At 38.5% G+C, this 22,163-nt stretch overlaps 1 protein-coding gene across 4 annotated transcripts in view; it reads left to right on the top strand.

Moving 5' to 3' along the window:
* The window catches only part of PAPSS1 (3'-phosphoadenosine 5'-phosphosulfate synthase 1), a 108,821-nt gene that overhangs the window by 24,090 nt on the left and 62,568 nt on the right, over window positions 1–22,163 (top strand). For all 4 annotated transcript variants that reach the window (XM_004269600.3, XM_033427797.2, XM_049708921.1 and 1 more), the window contains 2 exons: window positions 1,169–1,307; window positions 5,379–5,497. In XM_004269600.3, coding sequence (XP_004269648.1) covers window positions 1,169–1,307; window positions 5,379–5,497 — 258 coding nt within the window. The remainder of the gene's footprint in view (window positions 1–1,168; window positions 1,308–5,378; window positions 5,498–22,163) is intronic.

Below are 22,163 nucleotides of genomic sequence, written 5' to 3'. Positions count from 1 at the left end.
GGTCAGGGAAGTCCCTGGGGATTTTCTTTTTGAAATGAGAAGTGTGGCCATCTGATAAGAGTGGAAGTAGGCATGGGTTGAGGGGCCGTAAGAAAGGTGGTAAATGATAACATGAGCCATGTGGGGATAGGATGGAGGAAGGTGCAGGGGCTGGCTTTGAAAATGGTGGCGCTGCCTTGTCTATAGAATATGAACGTGGAGCCTGCGTTTGAGAACAGGAAGATGAGTGAATCCTCAAGGGAGAACTTGGTTTCAGTTAAGACCAGAAAGAAGAAGAGTTTCACTTACAAAGGAAGCAGTGTTCCAGAGAGAGTTGAGGCCGAGCGGTGAAGGTATTAGCAGAGCTGGGGGTTAGGAGCCATGCAGAAAAGTAAAGTTTTGGGAATGCTAGAGATGTGTAGCGGCTGCAGGGGTTTGTGTTTGGCAGGTGAATAAACTGGCCTCAGGGTTCTGAATGGATCCCTTGTGAAGTTACTTTCACGCTAGCTCAGGCTGAGGTTGAGCCTGTTGTTAAGAGAGAGGCCTGATGACTGACATCTGCATTTAAGCTGGGCTTTGGCTCAGCTTCCTTGTAAAATTTAGGTGGAAGTTTTAATGGGGCATCCATTGTTCTCCCTCCTGGAACTTGCCAGTATCTCAGAATAGCAGGCCTTTTGAGGATCCGGGGAGGGGGAAGGGTAAGCTGTGACAAAGTGAGAGAGTGGCATGGACATATATACACTACCAAACGTAAAATAGATAGCTAGTGGGAAGCAGCCGCATAGCACAGGGAGATCAGCTCGGTGCTTTGTGACCCCCTAGAGGGGTGGGATAGGGAGGGTGGGAGGGAGACACAAGAGGGAGGGGATATGGGAACACATGTATATGTATAACTGATTCAGTTTGTTATAAAGCAGAAACTAACACACCATTGTAAAGCAATTATACTCCAATAAAGATGTTAAAAAAATAAATTAAAAAAAAATCCTTAATGAAGAATGGGTGTGTTAATCTAATAATTTCTTGGGTTTATTTTTTTCAGTTTATATTTTCAAAATATAAATTAAACTTTGTCTATTTCCCACTAACACGGCTGAAAAGCACTTTTACTTGTCCTTGACATTAATACAGTACCCTTGATTCACATGAACACTCTTTATTACGTTTCTGTATGTGCCTTTTTTCTAAGGATCGCAACAATGCAAGGCAAATTCATGAGGGTGCAAGTTTACCTTTTTTTGAAGTGTTTGTTGATGCTCCCCTGCATGTTTGTGAACAGAGGGATGTCAAAGGACTCTACAAAAAAGCACGGGCTGGAGAAATTAAAGGTAAGCAATATTTTTTTCCCAGTTTGTCTTTCCTTAGATGTTTCATCTTACCATATCTGAGACTGATAATCTTTTCTAAGAGATGGAAGTTTTCAAACAACTTGGAGCTACTTGAGAAGAGAAAGCAGGTCTTGTTACACTGTTGTGTCTCTCAGGCCTACCAGTAGTACCTGGCACTGTGTACGCTCAGTATCATCGATCAGGTTGAAATCCTACTCACAAGGCAGTTTTAGAGGATTGGGACTTTGGGAAGCCTATTTGGTATAATTAGGTACCTAGCATTAGATTGGCTATTAGTCGGATAGTTGCTGCCACTTCTGTTCTCTTTGTTCCAGTGAAGATGTAGGACATTCCATAGCTGCTGGGAAAAATGCCTGAATTATAAGCATCTTGAGAGCAAGGAAAATGTCTCATTCTTATTTATATCATAGTGCCTGGAATGGTCTGAAATTCATTCTATGTATGATTGTTGCAGTAGATTAAATTAACATATCTGTGATTTTATCAAAGTACATACAGCTTGTATTTTCGATTTTATGGTCTGCTCCCAGAGTTTCAACTATGATGAAAACTTGGACATAGAAAGAGACATTTAGAACCCGTTCTGCTGTCGCCCTTGATACCAGTCATTCTGTTTATCTTTTAGACATCCTTTGACATTAGCCCTGGTCTATTACCGGTATTATTATTAACAGTAACAGAGGGCACGTAGGTTCAGCATTGCTTGGGATCAATTCATGCCCCTAACTTTTGTTTGCCTTCCCAGCAGGGAGTGTGATAGCCTCAGACTCCAGGAGCTCCCAGGAGCTCAAGGAAGTATAGATTTTAGCACCAGCTTCTGGCCCTAGAAAGGAAAAGGTGGAACAGGAAGGAAAATGCTTGTTATTCTGGGCTCTTCTGTTTGGACCTGGATGCCCATTAGCAGCTGGGGCAAGTTCCACTGGCCGTGGTGAATCTGGTTCCTTGGGCAGGGCTCGTATCCAGTCTTGCCATCATGGAGACTCAAGTTTCACCCATTAAGCCTGTACTTTCTTGACTCAGTGAGAATAGGCTGCCTGACCCGAATAATATATGACAACAGGAGGGAAAACAGTTTATCCATTTAATTTCTAGGTCACCCTCTCTCTGTTGACGGCCAGTGTGCACTTCTGCAAAGAGAAGCAGAACAGTGTGTCCAGGATCCTGAAGTCTGAATCTTTTACTTATTTTAACTGTAGTTGCTTTTGTTGTTTTTGCAAGGATGGATTGGTGAGGGAGATAGATTCGTTTGCTCAGCTGGAGTAAGCACCCTGTGAGCCAGGACAACATCTTTACCATTTTTGTATTTTTAGAATTTAGCACAGAGCGTGGCCCAAAGCATAATACTTGGTACACACACACAGTAAATGCTTCTCGAATGGATTAGAAGGTGGAGTGGAAATTGGATGTTCAACACTTTGATCAGTGCTTTCTGTTTGCATGGTTTATATCTGGTGCTGGGGATGCAAAGATGAATAATAAGACTGAATCCAAAATACCTTGAGTCACTTACAGTTTGCATTCTGTATCTGGGAATGTGCTTGTATTAATTCAGTTTTCTATGTTTTACTTGTTTACCAGGTGTTTCATAACTCCTTTGAATAGACATTGTTAAAATGTTCTTAGGTTAATGTATACTTGTGTGCATGTGTGTACACATGTTTATTTATTTTAGGTTTGCCATGGTTCTAGAGTTCCTGACTGGACAATTTTCAAAATCATTTACTCATCGTAAGAATGGTGCTTAAAAAGTTTCCTACCAATGCTATTTCAGAGCCTTGATGGTAAACATTTCAGGGACAGGTGAGATTGCATACATTCAGCAGACTTCAGGCTTTTATAGGCCTTTATATGACATTTACTAAACTGTAAAGATATGCCTGTGTCAGCTACTCTTAAATACCTAGATTATTTTCATGAGTAACGCTCAAGTAGTTATTATTTACTTAAATATAAACGTTTTTCTCACAGTATACATTTACTGTAATCACTTATGGGCTAAATTAACTAGGAAGAGACTTCCTGGGCTTTTAAAATGTTAAACCAAGTCTTCTAACACAATGATCCTCAAAGCTTTGCTGCACATAAGCATTATCTGGTGGGACTTAAAAAATCTAGTGCCAAGGCTGTACCGCAGACCATTGAAATCAGAATCTCTTAAGGGTGGGACCCAGTGATTCCAGCGTGTAGCCACATTTGAGAATCAGAGCTTAAGAACTAGTGTTTTAACCAGGTTTGTTTTTTCCCCACGTATTTTACTGTGACTCACCACTAATACTGTTGGGAATATTGGTAATGCAAAAATTTCTTCTTGGGTTCAGAACTTCATGTGATACTTAAAAATATGAAATAGAAAAAAGAATGAAATAGATGCGCTATAGACTTGCAGTGTTTATTTTAAAGCTTTTTAGTAATGATTGTAAGTTCAGGTTGACCATTCTAACCCAAGAATGACTTGGCATTCCGAGGCAGACGGATCTCGAATGACTTAGGTATGGAATAATATGAAAGATAGGAATAGCATATCTTCAGCTCAGCCAGCCCATTCTGTGGTTGACATCAGGTGTTCTTTCTCTTCTAGGCAGTTACACGGTAGCACACGTACAGATAGGGAAAATCTAACTAGTGGTTAATATCTAAATGGGTTACATTTGATTGTGGAACATTTTTGGTGATATAACAGGGTTCCTTACTTATGTTCTGCTTAAGCTAATAGTAGTTCATCTGTCTTGCCTGAACACTTCATGTGATGGCAGGAGAACCCTGCAGAGCCTCGATTCGGCTGTAGATAATCCTGGTGAATATGATGGGCAGATTAGCTTGGCGTTGGTTTTTGCACTGAGAGGGAAAGAAATCTTGTCGAGTCTGGTTTTCTGCCCAGGCTTTCGGCACTATATCCTGTGTTCCCGTGGAGAAATGGGATGCTCTGGATTACTTGGTATTCATTCCTGTTTTCTTCACAGGCAATGTAGGCATTTACTTAACAGAAAAAAAGGAAGGGTGATAGAAATATCATCAATCTTCATTATTGGAAGATTCCAGATTTGCAAGTGTGCCTACTCACTAAAATTTGTTACCCCACATCCATATACCCACAGTACTTTGGCTGTCACTTGTAGACACACACAGAGCAGCAGAATTTTAGTCACCCGGAATATACATTCCCAGCTGAAGTTGAACAAAGCTTTTGTGTATCAGCTCTCATACTGTAAAGAAGTGTCCTTTTCTGTTTTGTCTTTTTGGTACGCAGGCCTCTCACTGTTGTGGCCTCTCCCGTTGCGGAGCACATGCTCCGGACGCGCAGGCTCAGCGGCCATGGCTTATGGGCCCAGCCGCTCCGCGGCATGTGGGATCCTCCCGGACCGGGGCATGAACCCATGTCCCCTGCATGGGCAGGCGGACTCTCAACCACTGCGCCACGAGGGAAGCCCAAGAAGTGTCCTTTTGATGGCCTGTTTAGTGCCATGTGTTTTACTTTTTTTTTTTTTCTTTTTGTTGGTGATTTTGCTGTTTAAAATGACCCCCTGGCACAATGCTGAAGTACTGTCCAGTGTTCCCAAGGGCAGGAAGACTGACCTGCCTTGTGGAGAAAATACATGTGTTAGATAAGCTTTGTTCAGACATGAGTTCTGGTGCTGTTGGCCATGAGTTCGGTGTTAATGAATCAGCACTATATATGAAATAAGGTGTCTTTAAGCAGAAACACTCATAAAACAAATATATTAATTGGTTGACAAAAATTTGGTGACTAGAGGCCCACAGGAAACCAAACCCACATTTCTCCTAGAAGCAGTGGTTCAGTATTCACTAATTTTGTGTGTGTGGCAACTTATTGAAGAGAACTACTGCGAATAAGAAGGATCGACTGTTTGTGTTCAAAGAAGAAACAAAAGTTTAATTAGAAATCTTCTCCCAGGGAAGAAGTTTCAATATTATAACCCCGTAACTTAGAAGGGGCAGCATAAATATGAACTTCAGCATAGCAGAGACTTGCACTGAGGAAACAAACCTATTTTAATTTCCACTCCCTCTATTATCTTTTACCTTTTATAGGTTTCACTGGGATTGATTCTGAATATGAAAAACCAGAGGCCCCGGAATTGGTGCTGAAAACAGACTCCTGTGATGTAAATGACTGTGTCCAGCAGGTTGTGGAACTTCTACAGGAACGGGTAAGAGGAGGTCCAAGAGGGAATCCCTAGAGAATAATTATATCCATCTCATAACATTCCCCCTCCAAAAAAAGGGTGGTGGTAATATGGAGTAACATTTGTATTTTATATTCTTTTTTTTTCTTCCAATTTTATTGAGATATAATTGACATACAGCATTGTATAAGTTTACAGTGTACAGCATAATGATTTGACTTATGTACATCACGAAATGATAATCACAGTAAGTTTAGTGAACATCCATCATCTCACATAGGTACAGAATTTAAGAAATAGAAAAAAATTTTTTTTGTGTGTGATAAGAACTCTTAGGATTTACTTTCTTAGAAACTTTCATATATGACATACAGCAGTGTTAATTATATTTATAATGTTGTACCTTACATCCCTAGTACTTATTTACCTTATAACTGGAAGATTGTACCTTTTGACTGCCTTCATCCAGTTCCCTCTCCCCCCACCCCCTGCCTCTGGTAACTACAAATCTGATCTCTTCTTTTGTGAGTTTGTTTGTATGTTCATTTGTTTTTGAAGTATAATTTATAACACTGTGTTAGTTTCTGTTACACAACATACTGATGTTTTATATACATTTCAAAATGATTACCATAATAAGTCTAGTTACATTGCCACAAAGATACTACTTAGTTATTAACTGTATTTCCCACACTGTATATTTCATACTCATGACTCATTTATTTTGCAACTATAAGGTTGTACCTCTTAATCACCCTCACCTATTTCTTTCTTCCTCCCCCAGTCCCCTCTCTTCTGGTAATCTTTTTGCTCTCTATCAATAACTCTGTTTCTGTTTTGTTAAGTTTGTTCATTTGTTTTGTTCTTTAGATTCCACATAAAAGTGAAATCACACAATATCTGTCTTTCTCTGTCTGACCTATTTCACTTAGTATAGTATCCTGTGGGTCCATCCATATTGTCATAAATGGCAAGATTTCATTCTCTTTTATGGCTGAGTAATATTTCATTATATACATATACCACAACTTTATCCATTCATCTATTGATGGGTACTTGGGTTGCATCCATTTCTTGGCTGTTGTAAATAATGCTGCATAGGGGTGTGTATAGCTTTTCTAATTAGTGTTTTCTAATACCTAGGAGAGGTATTGCTGGATCATATGATAGTTCTATTTGTAATTTTTTGAGGAATCTCCATACTGTTTTCCATAGTGGCTGCACCAATTTATATTTCCACCAATAGTGTATGAGGGTTCCCTTTTCCACACATCGTCGACGATACTTGTTATTTGTTGTGTTTTTGTTAATAGCCATTCTGACAGGTGTGAGGTGTTATCTCTATAGTGGTTTTGATTTGTATTTCCCTGATCATTAGTGATGTTGAGCATCTTTTCATGTGCTTGTTCACCAATTGCATGTCTTCTTTAGAAAAACAGATCCTCAGATCCTCTGCTCATTTTTTAATCAGATTGTTTGGTTTTTGTTTTTTTTTTTGCGGTACGCAGGCCTCTCACTGCTGTGGCCTCTCCCATTGTCGAGCACAGGCTCTGGACGTGCAGGCTCAGCAGCCATGGCTCACGGGCCTAGCCGCTCCGCGGCATGTGGGATCCTCCCTGACTGGGGCATGAACCCGTGTCCCCTGCATCGGCAGGCAGACTCTCAACCACTGTGCCACCAGGGAAGCCCTGTTTGGTTTTTTTGATCTTGGTTGTGTGAGTTCTTTGTATATTTTGGATATAAACCCCTTACCAGCTATATCATTTGCGAATATCTTCTCCCATTCAGTAGGTGGCCTTTTTGTTTTGTTGATAGTTTCCTTTGCTGTGCAAAAGCTTTTTAGTTTGATGTAGTCCCATTTGTTTACTTTTGCATTTGTTTCCCTTGCCTGAGGAGACATAGCCAAAAAAAATATACTATTAAGACCAAAGAGCATACTGCCCATGTTTTCTTGTAGAAGTTTTATGGTTTCAGGCCTTACATTTAAGTCTTTAACCCATTTTGAATTTATTTTTGTGTATGGCGTGAGAAAGTAGTCCCAGTGTGATTCTTTTTTTAAAATAATTATTTTTTCACCCACACACACACCCACACACAGACACACACACGATGTATTTTATTTTTACAAGAGATAGACTGACACCAAGCATTGTAAATGGATGACCACAATAAAAGCAACAATGAATGTAATTACCAAACACGAAACACACTCATACTATGTCATAATATTGACATTCAGTCCAGTAATCCTCCACTGTAACAGCTCCTTTACTTTGCAGTGAAAATTGATTTGTATATTTTTTGCCTCTGAGTCCTTGTGGGATTTTTTTTTTTTAATTCAGACAGAAAGTCACAAAAATTATAATCATCCTCATCAGTTCACTCAGTCCCATGTAATTAATTTTTTTTCATGTTGATCTTTTGTTAGCACTTTGATGAGTTCATCAGTTTTCCATTAGAGTTCTGAAAATGCTTATTCATTCAGTTCAGCAGTATAGTCAGTTACCAGAAACCTGTACTTGTCAGAGTCTTTTCCATGAATTCCTTGAAGATGAAACCCTTTTATAGGAACATTTTTGCAAAAGCCTCAGAGTACACCCAGAACTGTCTGTGAATGACAAAAGACTTAAGAATGACCATGGTTAAAGATTTGACGAAAGTTCATAATAATGCAAGTGACAAGGAAATTTAGTTATTTCTGAGATATACATTTTAAAGTAATAACTAGAATTATGACTTATAACATTATACCAGAACATATAAGATTTTTAGAAATTTCATGTGATGTCTGAAACATTTATATTAACATATTTCCATACAAATAACCCAATGAAAGTTTAGTATTAGTTGTTTTGTTTGTTTTTTTATACTGCAGGTTCTTATTAATCAATTTTATACACATCAATCCCAATCGCCCAATTCAGCACACCACCATCCCCACCCCAATGCAGTTTTCCCCCATTGGTGTCCATATGTCTGTTCTCTATATCTGTATCTCAACTTCTGCCCTGCTCATCTGTACCATTTTTCTAGGTTCCACCTACATGCGTTAATATATGATATTTGTTTTGCTCTTCCTGACTTACTTCACTCTGTATGGCAGTCTGTAGATCCATCCACATCTCAACAAATGACTCAATTTCGTTCCTTTTTATGTCTGAGTAATATTCCATTGTATATATATACACCACAACTTTTTTATCCATTCGTCTGTCATTGGGCATTTAGGTTGCTTCCATGACCTGGCTATTGTAAATAGTGCTGCCATGAACATTGGGGTGCATGTGTCTTTTTGTAATATGGTTTTCTCTGGGTATATGCCCAGTAGTGGGATGCTGGATCATATGGTAAATCTGTTTTTAGTTTTTTAAGGAACCTCCCTACTGTTCTCCATAGTGGCCGTATCAGTTTACATTCCCATCAATAGTGCAAGAGGTTTCCCTTTTCTCTGCACCCTCTCCAGCATTCGTTGTTTGTACATTTTCTGATGATGCTCATTCTAACTGGTGTGAGGTGATACCTCATTGTAGTTTTTTTTTTTTTTTTGTGGTACGCGGGACTCTCACTGTTGTGGCCTCTCCCGCTGCGGAGCACAGGCTCCAGACGCGCAGGCTCAGCGGCCATGGTTCATGGGCCTAGCCGCACCATGGCATGTGGGATCTTCCTGGACCAGGGCACGAACCCACATCCCCTGCATCGGCAGGTGGACTCCCAACCACTGCGCCACCAGGGAAGCCCCTCATTGTAGTTTTGATTTGCATTTCTCTAATAATTAGTGATGTTGAGCAGCTTTTCATGTGCTTCTTTGCCATCTGTATGTCTTCTTTGGAGAAATGTCTCTTTAGGTCTTCTGCCCATTTTTGGATTGGGTTGTTTGTTTCTTTAATATTGAGCTGCATGAGCTGTTTATATATTTTGGAGATTAATCCTTTGTCCGTTGATTCGTTTGCAAATATTTTCTCCCATTCTGAGGGTTGTCTTTTCGTCTTGTTTATGGTTTCCTTTGCTGTGCAAAAGCTTTGAAGTTTCATTAGGTCCCATTTGTTTATTTTTGTTTTTATTTCCATTACTCTAGGAGGTGGATCAAAAAAGATCTTCCTGTAATTTATGTCAAAGAGTGTTCTTGCTATGTTTTCCTCTAAGAGTTTTATAGTGTCTGGTCTTACATTTAGGTCTCGAATCCATTTTGACTTTATTTTTGTGTATGGTGTTAGGGAGTGTTCTAATTTCATTCTTTTACATGTAGCTGTCCAGTTTTCCCAGCACTACTTACTGAACAGACTGTCTTTTCTCCATTGTATATCTTTGCCTCCTTTGTCATAGATTAGTTGACCATAGGTGTGTGGGTTTATCTCTGGGCTTTCTATCTTGTTCCATTGATCTCTGTTTCTGTTTTTGTGCCAGTACCATATTGTCTTGATTACTGTAGCTTTGTAGTATAGTCTTTGTAGTATAGTCTGTAGAAGTCAGGGAGTCTGATTCCTCCAGCTCCGTTTTTTTCCCTCAAGACTGCTTTGGCTATTCGGGGTCTTCTGTGTCTCCATACAAATTTTAAGATGATTTGTTCTAGTTCCATAAAAAATGCCATTGGTAATTAGATAGGGATTGCATTGAATCTGTAGATTGCTTTGGGTAGTACAGTCATTTTCACAATACTGATTCTTCCAATCCAGTAACATGGTATATCTCTCCATCTGTTGGTATCATCTTTAATTTCTTTCATCAGTGTCTTATAGTTTTCTGCATACAGATCTTTTGTCTCCCTAGGTAGGTTTATTCCTAGGTATTTTATTCTTTTTGTTGCAATGGTAAATGGGAGTGTTTCCATAATTTCTCCTTCAGATTTTTCATCATTAGTGTATAGGACTGCAAGAGATTTCTGCATTTTGTATCCTGCAAGTTTACCAAATTCATTGATTAGCTCTAGTAGTTTTCTGGTGGCATATATAGGATTCTCTATGTATAGTAACATGTCATCTGCAAACAGTGACAGTTTTACTTATTCTTTTCCAATTTGTATTCCTTTTATTTCTTTTTCTTCTCTGATTGCTGTGGCTAGGACTTCCAAAACTGTGTTGAATAATAGTGGTGAGAGTGGACATCCTTGTCTCATTCCTGATCTTAGAGAAAATGCTTTCAGTTTTTCACCATTGAGAATGATGTTTGCTGTGGGTTTGTCATATATGGCCTTTATTATGTTGAGGTAGCTTCCCTGTATGCCCACTTTCTGGAGAGTTTTTATCATAAATGGGTGTTGAATTTTGTCAGAACCTTTTTCTGCATCTATTGAGATGATCATGTGGTTTTTATTCTTCAGTTTGTTAATATGGTGTATCACATTGATTGATTTGCATATATTGAAGAATCCTTGCATCCCTGGGATAATTCCCACTTGATCATGGTGTATGATCCTTTTAATGTGTTGTTGGATTCTGTTTGCTAGTATTTTGTTGAGGATTTTTGCATCTATGTTCATCAGTGATATTGGCCTGTATTTTTCTTTGTTTGTGACATCCTTGTCTGCTTTTGGTATCAGGGTGATGGTGGCCTTGTAGAATGAGTTTGGGAGTGTTCCTCCCTCTGCAACTTTTTGGAAGAGTTTGAGAAGGATGGGTGTTAGCTCTTCTCTAAATGTTTTATAGAATTCACCTGTGAAGCCATCTGGTCCTGGACTTTTGTTTGTTGGAAGATTTTTTTTTTTTGGTACGTGGGCCTCTCACTCTTGTGGCCTCTCCCGTTGCAGAGCACAGGCTCCAGATGCGCAGGCTCAGTGGCCATGGCTCACGGGCCTAGCTGCTCCGCGGCATGTGGGATCTTCCTGAACCGGGGCACGATCCTGTGTCCGCTGCATCGGCAGGCAGACTCTCAACCGCTGCGCCACCAGGGAAGCCCTGTTGGAAGATTTTTAATCACAGTCTCAATTTCATTACTTGTGATTGGTCTGTTCATATTTTCTGTTTCTTCCTGGTTCAGTCTTGGAAGGTTATCCCTTTCTAAGAATTTGTCCATTTCTTCCAGGTTGTCCATTTTATTGGCATAGAGTTGCTTGTAGTAGTCTCTTAGGATGCTTTGTATTTCTGTGGTGTCTGTTGTAACTTCTCCTTTTTCATTTCTAATTTTATTGATTTGAGTCCTCTCCCTCTTTTTCTTGATGATTTTGGCTAATGGTTTATCAATTTTGTTTGTCTTCTCAAAGAACCAGCTTTTAGTTTTATTGAACTTTGCTATTGTTTTCTTTGTTTCTATTTCATTTATTTCTGCTCTGATCTTTATGATTTCTTTCCTTCTGCTAACTTTGAGTTTTGTTTGTTCTTCTTTCTCTAGTTGCTTTAGGTGTAATGTTAGATTGTTTACTTGAGATTTTTCTTGTTTCTTGAGGTAGGCTTGTATAGCTATAAACTTCCCTCTTAGAACTGCTTTTGCTGCATCCCATAGGTTTTGGATCGTTGTGTTTTCATTGTCATTTGTCTCTAGGTATTTTTTGATTTCCTCTTTGATTTCTTTAGTGATCTCTTGGTTAGTTAGTAACGTATTGTTTAGCCTCCATGTCTTTGTGTTTTTTACATTTTTTTCCCTGTAATTCATTTCTAATCTCATAGCGTTGTGGTCCAAAAAGATGCTTGATATGATTCCAATTTTCTTAAATTTACTGAGGCTTGATTTGTGACCCAAGATGTGATCTATCCTGGAGAATAATCCGTGCGCACTTGAGAAGAAAATGTAATCTGCTGTTTTTGGATGGAATGTCCTATAAATATCAGTTAAATCTATCTGGTCTGTTGTGTCATTTAAAGCTTATGTTTACTTATTTATTTTCATTTTGGATGATCTGTCCATTGGTGTAAGTGAGGTGTTAAAGTCCCTCACTATTATTGTGTTACTGTCGATTTCCTCTTTTATAGCTGTTAGCAGTTGCCTTATGTATTGAGGTGCTCCTATGTTGGGTGCACATATATTTATAATTGTTATATCTTCTTCTTGGATTGATCCCTTGATCATTATGTAGTGTCCTTCCTCGTCTCTTGTAACATTCTTTATTTTAAAGTCTGTTTTATTTTATATGAGTATTGCTACTCCAGCTTTCTTTTGATTTCCATTTGCATCAAATATCTTTTTTCATCCCCTCACTTTCAGTCTGTATGTGTCCCTAGGTCTGAAGTGGGTCTCTTGTAGACAGCATATATATGGGTCTTGTTTTTGTATGCATTCATCAAGCCTGTGTCTTTTGGTTTGAGCATTTAATCCATTCATGTTTAAGGTAATTATCGATATGTATGTTCCTATGACCATTTTCTTAATTGTTTTGGGTTTGTTTTTGTAGGTTGTTTTATTCTCTTGTGTTTCCCACTTAGAGAAGTTCCTTTAGCATTTGTTTTAGAGCTGGTGTGGTGGTGCTGAATTCTCTTAGCTTTAGCTTGTCTGTAAAGCTTTTGATTTCTCCATCGAATCTGAACGAGATCCTTGCTGGGTAGCGTAATCTTGGTTGTAGGTTCTTCCCTTTCATCACTTTAAGTATATCATGCCACTCCCTTCTGGCTTGTAGAGTTTCTGCTGAGAAATCAGCTGTTAACCTTATGGGAGTTCCTTGTGTATTATTTGTCTTTTTTCCCTTGCTGCTTTCAATAATTTTTCTTTAATTTTTGCCCATTTGATTACTGTGTGTCTCGGCGTGTTTCTTCTTGGGTTTATCCTGTATGGGACTCTCTGCGCTTCCTGGACTTGGGTGGCTATTTTTCCCATGTTAGGGAAGTTTTCGACTATAATCTCTTCAAATATTTTCTCGGGTCCTTTCTCTCTCTGTTCTCCTTCTGGAACCCCTATAATGCGAATGTTGTTGTGTTTAACCTTGTCCCAGAGGTCTCTTAGGCTGTCTTCATTTCTTTTTATTCTTTTTTCTTTAGTCTGTTCTGCAGCAGTGAATTCCACCATTCTGTCTTCCAGGTCACTTACCCGTTCTTCTGCCTCAGTTATTCTGCTATTGATTCCTTCTGGTGTAGTTTTTATTTCAGTTATTGTATTGTTCATCTCTGTTTGTTTGTTCTTTAATTCTTCTAGTTCTTCGTTAAACATTTATTGCATCTTCTTGATCTTTGCCTCCATTCTTTTTCCGAGGTCCTGGATCATCACTATCATTATTCTGAATTCTTTTTCTGGAAGGTTCCCTCTTTCCACTTCATTTAGTTGTTTTTCTGGGGTTTTATCTTGTTCCTTCATCTGGTATATAGCCCTCTGCCTTTTCATCTTGTCTTTCTGTGAATGTGGTTTTTGTTCCACAGGCTGCAGGATTGTAGTTCTTCTTGCTTCTGCTCCCGTTTAATTCTTTTGCAAGTAGCTGTCCACTTTTCCCAAAACCATTTATTGAAGAGGCTGTCTTTTTCCCCATTGTATATTCTTGGCTCCTTTGTCATTGATTAATTGCCCATATAAGTGTGGGTTCATTTCTGGGCTCTCTGTTCTGTTCCTTTGATCTATGTCTGTTTTTGTACCAGTACCATACTGTTTTGATGACAGTAGCTTTATAGTGTAGTTTGAAATCAGGGAGCATGATAACTCCAGCTTTGTTCTTCTTTCTCAAGATTGTTTTGGTTGTTTGGGGTCTTTTGTGTTTCCATACAAATTTTACAATTATTTTTTCCAGTTCTGTAAAAAATGCCATTAGTATTTTGTTAGGAATTGAAGTGAATCTGTAGATTGCCTTGGGTAGTGTGGTCATTTTAACAATATTAATTCTAGTCCATGACCAAGGTATATCTTTGCATGTTCGTGTCATCTTCAGTTTCTTTCATCAGTGTCTTATAGTTTTCTGAGAAGAAGTCTTTTACTTCCTTAGTTAGATTTATTCCTATTTTATTCTTTTTGATGTGATCGTAAATGGAATTATCTTCTTAATTTCTCTTTCTTATAGCTCATTTTTACTGTATAGAAATGCAACAGATTTCTATATATTAATTTTGTGTCCTCCACCTTTACGAGATTTGTTGATTAGCTATAGTAGTTTTTGGTAGTGTCTTGAGGATTTTCTGTGTAAAGTGTCATGTTATCTGCAGTGACAGTGTTACTTCTTCCTTTCCAGTTTGGTTGCCTTTTATTTATTTTTCTTGTCTGATTGCTGTGACTAAGACTTCCATTACTATGTTGAATAAAAATGGTGAGAGTAGACAACTTTGTCTTGTTCCTGATCTTAGAGGAAATGCTTTAACCATTGAGTATGCTGTTAGCTGTGGGCTTATCATATATGGCCTTTATCATATTGAGGTGTGTTCTCTCTATAACCACTTTGTTGAGAGTTTTTACCGTAAATGGATGTTGAACTTCGTCAGAAGCTTTTTCTGCCTCTATCCAGATGATCATATAATTTTTATTGTTCATCTTGGTAATGTGGCATATCACATCGATTGATTTGTGGATATCGAACCATCCTTGCATCCCTGGGATTAATCCCACTTGATCAAGGTTTATGATCCTTTTAATGTGTTGTTGAATACATTAAGTGCTGAATACGTGCATTTTAAATTCTTTATAGCACTGACGGTTTTCTGTGCATGTGTGTCACTGTGTTAGGTGCTGTGGGGGGCACCATATATGTATCACATGTGAAATATTCCAGTCAGTCTAAACCACAGGAGGCTTGAGAGACAAACAATCTTTTATTTTACCTGTAATTTTAACACACAAATGCCTTATAGAGGAAATTCAGCCTTGGTTATTCAGCTCTACAACTTGGCATCAGTATATTTTTAAGTTGAGTTACATAGTGTATTTAACTTTTCCTAAACATTTAGAGAGTCCAGATTTCCCCTGTGATAACTTGATGACATCTTATGGTTGAATTTTAGGTAGGTGAAGGTTCCAGGACATAACGACCTTTGTCTCGTTCCTGAACATATGGAAACGTAAAGAGGTTTGATGTTATCAGGCCCACTAGGTGCGTGATTCTCTGAGTTTAGTTTAATCTCAGATTTTAGAAGTTATTTTTCTTCCCTTCTCTGCTCCTTTCTCCATACTTCCCCTTTCCTAGTGGAGGGTCACAGTTCATTTAGCTGAAGAGGATCTGGCCTTCATGTGGGGGTCAGTAGTTCCTTTCTCCCCAGTCATGGGGTTCCTGCCTTTGCTGTTCAGTGCTGCACAGGAACTCCTGATATGGTGGTACCCAGTCGGCGTTGTATCATTGCTCCTCATTCTGTCCTAACTGTGGCTTGTGATTTCTCAACCCACTCTTGATTTTTAAAATCCTATTACCATAAAACTCTTTCATCTAGTATTTCTTACTGGATATACTAGGCATACAACTTTTAAATAAAAATTACCTGTATCTGAATATACTATGAATGTTTAGCCTTTGAATTTTTCCATATTATAAAATGTTTACCAGATGATTAGTCTGGGATTTGCTTTCCTAATTTATTTCCCTTACATAAGCATTTTAGCTGAATAGATAGAAATAAAATGAATTGCTAACTGCCCTGCTCTGTTGTTTTTCTTCATATGTATTGGTGTACTCTCTGCAGACCTAATCCCAGAAGGTTTCGTACTTCATCTTTCTGCTGTTCTTCATTTTTCTGTTGGTTAACCAACTTCTGAGCTCTTGAGCTAGTCCTGTTGCTCTGCTTCTGGCTTCCCTCTCATCCCTTCATTATTCATTCTCTCATTATCCATCATCAATCCGATATCTGTTAAATGCCTGCTACTGTAGTTAGTCACATTCTAGGGCACTGGCACTACAGAGCTTAACCAGCTGTGTTTCTGTCCTTGAGGAATTTACATTGTAGGTGATAGAAATTAGAGTATGTAACTTCTAGAAAGTGTCCTAGAAACCATAGTTTCAATGTATACATAGCATACTGGGAGGCACAGATGACTGAGTTTGGAAAGGCTTTATATCAGATCTTTCTCATCTGTTTGTTCATTTTAAAAAGATGTTTGGGGGAGGGCATAGGATACATTTTAAAAAATTTTATTGAAGTATAGTTGATTTACAATGTTGTGTTTAATTTCTGCTGTGCAGCAAAGTGACTCAGTTATACATATATATGTTCTTTTTCATATTCTTTTCCATTATGGTTTATCACAGGATATTGAATATAGTTCCCTGTGCTATACAATAGGACCTTGTTATTTATCCATCCTATATATAATAGTTTGCATTTGCTAATCCCAAACTCCCAGTCCTTTCCTCCCCCACCCCCCTCCCCCTTGGCAACCACAAGTCTGTTCTCTATATCTGTAAATCTGTTTTTGTTTCGTAGATATGTTCATTTGTGTCGTATTTTAGATTCCACATATAAGTGATGTAAGGTGGTATTTGTCTTTCTCTTTCGGACTTAACTTTGCTTAGTATGATAATCTCTAGGTCCGTCCATGTTGCTGCAAATGGCATTATTTCATTCCTTTTTATGGCTGAGTGATATTCCATTGTATGTATATACCATATCTTGTTTATCCATTCATCTGTCGATGGACATTTAGGTTGTTTCCATGTCTTGGCTATTGCAGATAGTGGTGCTGTGAACATTGGGCTGCGTATATCTTTTTGAATTATAGTTTTGTCTGGATATATGCCCAGGAGTGGCATTGCTGGATCATATGGCAACTCTATTTTTAGTTTTTGGAGGCACCTCTATACTATTTTCCATAGTGGTTGCACCAGTTTACATTCCCACCAACAGCATAAGAGGGTTCCTTTTCCTCCACACCCTCTCCAGTGTTTTATTATTTGTAGACTTTTTAATAAAGGGCATTCCATCTGGTGTGAGGTGGTACCTCACTGTAGTTTTGATTTGTATTTTTCTAATAATTAGTGATGATGAACATCTTTTCATGTGTTTGTTGGGCAGAGTTCTGGGTTGACAGGTGTTTTTCTTTTAGTACTTTAAAGATGTTGTTCCATGGTCCTCTTGTTTGCATTGTTTCTGATGAAAGTCTGATGTGATTCTTTTCTTTTTTCCCCCTCTCTTTATAATGTTTCTTTTTTTTTCTGCCTAAATTCAACATTTGCTCTTAATCTTTTTGGTTTTCAGCAGTTTTAGTATGAAGTTTATAGGTCTTTCAGTATATTTAGGTCGATTTCTCTCAGTTCAGAGTTCTTTTACTTTCTTGGGTTGGTAGTTTATTCTTTTATTGGTTTTTGAAAACTCTTGACTATTGTGTCTTCAAATATTTCTCTTGTCCTATTCTCTCTCCTCCTTCTGGGACTCCAGTTACGCATATGTTAGACAATATAATATTTTCCCGCAGCCTAAAGATGCTCTGTTCTTTCACCCTTTTTTGTCTTAACTTTTCAGCTTTATTAATTTCTATTCACTTATTTTCAAGGTTACTGATTCCTTAGCTGTATCCAATATATTGATTTGCCCATAGGAGGAATTTTTAAACTCTGATCATTAAAAAATTCTATCATCATTTGGCTATCTTTTTTGTTTTTAGTATAGTGTACATCTCTCTGTTGAAATCCTTTATCTTTTTAGGCATGCTGTCCACTTTTGCACTAGATCTTTTAACATAGTAATTTTAATTATCTTAAAGTCCTGCCTGGTGGTTCTAACCTCTGGGTCATTTCTGGATCTTGCTGTATTTCTTAACAGTGGGTGTTTTTTCTTGCTCTTTTTGATGTGTCCTAATTTTTTATTGAATGCTGGGTGTTGTGTCTGGAAGAACAGTAGAGATTAAGGTAAGTGGTATTTATGCTTTGGGCATTTATGCTTCTTCTGTCACACTGTTAGTGTAGTGAGTTGAGTTAGTTTAATAAGTAGTTCAGCTGGGTTAGGGTTTCCTTATTCTATAGTTATTCTTCATGCAGCACCCGCTTCACATTTCTCCAGGGGTGAGCTGTTTTCCTTGTGCTTAGTGTGGGATCTGGCCTGCTGGAGGGTTTTCCCCAGTGTTTCTGCTCCGTCCTCAGCTTTTAGCATTCCCTATATGCCTGTACCACAGAAGGGGTCCCCTTCTAGGCTCTTGCTCCTCTCTCACAGCAGTAAACTACTCTTGCTTATTACTTAGTGCTAAGCTCATGGTGGAGGAGCAGTGGTGGTTTTCAGTTCTGCTGGTCCAGGTTCAGCCTTAAGCAGGACCTATGCTTCTGGATCTTGGAGTGGGTCTTCCTCAGTGTTGCTTCCCCTCTCTGCATGGTAGCCAGCCTCTCTTTGAACCTGGGAGGTCTTGGAGGGTGAGTTTTCTGCTCCTCACGTGCAGATCCCTGGTTTGTATCGGTTCAGGATCCTGGGCCAAGAGAGTTTCTTCCACCTCCTTTTGGCAGACCATACTTGCTTCTACCCCTCCCCCAAAACAGCAGACCCTGGGAGGCTAGGGATCGGGTGGGGAGCGGTTTCCTGCCCTCCCCCATCAGCCTCAGGCTTTTGTCTTGGATGAGACAGTGCTGCAGGGAGTGGGCAGAGCTTTGTGCTGCGCGCCACCGAGGGAGCGCACTCTGGTCTCCAGACCTGCTCTTCGCGTTCCTTCTGCATACCTCCCGTAGGCCTGCTTGTGAGTAAGCGCAGAGCTCCTCACGTCTGGGTTCCCAGGGATACTCACCTGTCACGCTAGTCCACACTCAGCCTTGAAGAATTTTCAAAACTTTAAAGCTGTTTTCTTCTTCCTGCTTTTCTTGCAGCCATCTCTTCCTCCCAGGCTTTACTAAAGGGAGATAATTCACGTGTCTTGACTTTTCTTGGTGGGACTTGTCACTCTTTGGAAGCAGCTCATGTTACTGCTTTAGGACCTCAGCTCTGTGATGGGCTCAAGAAAGTTTGATTTTATAGATTAGCTGGCCTTTCTGCTTGTTAGGTGGTGGTCTATTGTGTAATCTCTGTTTCGTTTTCAGTGAATTGTCTATCCTTACTCTACTTTTACTCTGTTGGGGTTGTTTATAGTTTTCTTATAAATTTGTATGAAATCAATAAATATTAATTCTATGCCATTTTCATTGAAACTATGTTTTCAGTATTTTTCCTTTATATTTAGATTGTAGTTTTGCTTGCATTTTTTATATGTTGAACCTATCTTTTTTTTTAACCTGAGATTTGTCATATCAATGTTAGAAAGTTATACTTAGTTCTATTTTCTTTTTTATTTTTCTACTTTTGGCCACGCCATGTGGCTTGCAGGATCTTAGTTCCCTGACCAGGGATCAAACCCTGGCCCATGGCAGTGAAAGTGCAGAGTCCCAACCACTGGACTGCCAGGGAATTCCCGATAGTTCTATTTTCTGTTAGTTTGGATTGTCTGTTTTTATATCTAATTACTGATTCTTAAGTGTTTTACAAAACTTCAGAAAAATACACATAGATATTCTCATAAAATTTTAGGGGGCTCATGAATCTCAGAAGCCATTTTGTGGGCTATAGATAATTCCAGATAGTTCAGACACTTAAGGGATTATTAAACTTAGAGTGTGATGGCTACCCTCCTTCCATTCTTTCTTTCCTTCAATTCCTGAATTCTTTGGGGCCCTACTCAGAGTTGTGTCCTTTGAGTTTGACACTTTTACCTACATAGAGACTTTTTTCTTTCTTTTTTTGTAGTGGGAAGATGATTTGCTGTTTTTCAAGAAAAATTTATCTTGAGAAAATTTGGCAATTCTTCTGTAAATCTAAAAATACTACAGAGCGTTCTTGTATATCCTTCACCCGGCTTCCTCTTAGGTTAATAACTTACATGATCATAGACCATTTCTCAAAACTGAGAAATTAAGCTTGGTACTTTGTACTAAAGCACAAACTTATTTGGATTTCACAAGCTTTTCCACTATTATCCTTTCCTATCCTTGGATTTAATCCAAGATCCCTCACTGTATTTAGACTTAAATTATTTTTAACCATGATTCTGTAAAATGAAAATGCAGGCTCATGTGGTGTCTGTTATGCACAGGACTTTGCCTTTTTTTTCCACCTGTAACGGTAAAAAAATTGAGTGTTGACTGCCACTGTACAATTGGTCACCCCACCTCCAGTCCTGTCTGCCTCTTATTCCATTTTATATTGTTGGCAGAATCATCTTTCTAAAGTGTAGTCTAATCCCTTCCGTTTTTTACTCTAAAATATATATTGATTTTTTTCCCCATTGTTTATAGAATTAAGGTAATTTGTGTTCAAGCTTCTCCATAGTTTGGTTCCAAGCTGCTTTTTTAAAAATTATTGTCCTTATGCCTTTCACCACAGTGTTTACTTTTTTTCTTTTTTTGATGCCATTGCTTGCCTTAGTCTCTGTGGCCTTAATGCCTTGCTCCCAATTTGTTTGTTCCTATTTAATGATTATACCTATTATTCTTCCTTTTATACAGATATTAGTCTATATTATTCTTGCTAGACAATCTGATAATTGGACAGTTTCACTCAAGGTTTTGAAAAAGAGGGATAGATAAACTAACATCTAGTGAATACTTATTGTAAGGGACATGTATGTGGGGCTTTGTGTCTTTTAAAATATTTGCTTTGATTGTTAGAATCTCAGGGGAAGTGGTCTTTTGTCCTACTTTAGCTTCTAACCACCTCTCCCTTGAATTACTTTGGTGGTTTCCTACTTGGTCTTTGCACTGAGTACTTTGTGTATGTTGTCTAATTTTATTCACAGAGTAAACCTATGAAGTATTTCAGAGATATTAACTAACTTGTTCATGAACTTATTAGACTCCATACCTAGGATTCCAGGTACATGAATTCCTAGAATTCATTTTCATATGCCTCTGCCTTTTACTTTCAAGAGTGTTCTTATTACAACTCAAGTACAATATAATTAAATTTACGGCTAGAAAGGTATTCTGGTTATATTAGTTTAAGACAGGGAAATTTTCTTTTGAAAATTACTCATTTTTATTCTAAAGCTGGGTGGTGACAAAAGAATAAATGTAAATGCCTCCTTAATGCAATTGCTTTTTTTGGGAACCACCTTCTTTTGGGGAAGATTTCAGTTGTATGCTTTCCTAAGTAAATGACTTCACTTCCCATTGAAAGTATGTATTTCTGTTTGTACTGGTTGATCCTGTGAGTTAATTTAACAAATACCTAGTGCCATACATGCTAGGCACTGTTGTAAACCACTGTGGATGTGGCAGTGAATTAGACAGTACAGATTCCTGCCCCATGGACCTTAATTTTTGGTCCTTGCTACCATTATTTATAAACTAGAATGACTATATAAATTCTTTTTTTTCTTTTATAACATGATATAGGATTTAAAAGTACAATTGAAGGAAGAAATATGCACATGTACCCAACTACTTCTGTTCCGGCATATTCTCCTTTGATTTTCTCACAAAGTTGAATCTCAGATGAACATTAGGATACATGGGGAAACCGGTTCATACCTGACGTTCAGCTCAGAGTTTATGGTCAGTTGGTGATACAAGGAGTTTCTTTGCCTGCTGCACCCTTATCGCAAGGTGACAGTGTAATGTGCTTTTCCTAACAAGCTCCTTCTCCCTGGTGGTCCAGGGGTAGCCAGTGCAATTCAACTTCATTGTCATCACAAAGACATTAAAAAAATATTTTATTTATTTATTTGTTTATTTATTTTGGTTGTGCCGGGTCTTAGTTGTGACAGGCAGGCTCGTTTAGTTGCGGCTCTTAGGCTCCTTAGTTGCGGCATGCGAACTCTTGGTTGTGGCATGCATGGGGCATCTAGCTTCCTGAGCAGGGATCAAACCCGGGCCCCCTGCATTGGGAGCTTGGAGTCCTAACCACTGCACCACCAGGAAAGT

Source organism: Orcinus orca, chromosome 4 (assembly GCF_937001465.1).
Source record: "Orcinus orca chromosome 4, mOrcOrc1.1, whole genome shotgun sequence".
Classification (NCBI taxonomy): domain Eukaryota; kingdom Metazoa; phylum Chordata; class Mammalia; order Artiodactyla; family Delphinidae; genus Orcinus; species Orcinus orca.
The sequence above is the reverse complement of the archived record's forward strand: the minus strand, read 5'-3'. Positions and strand labels throughout refer to the sequence as shown.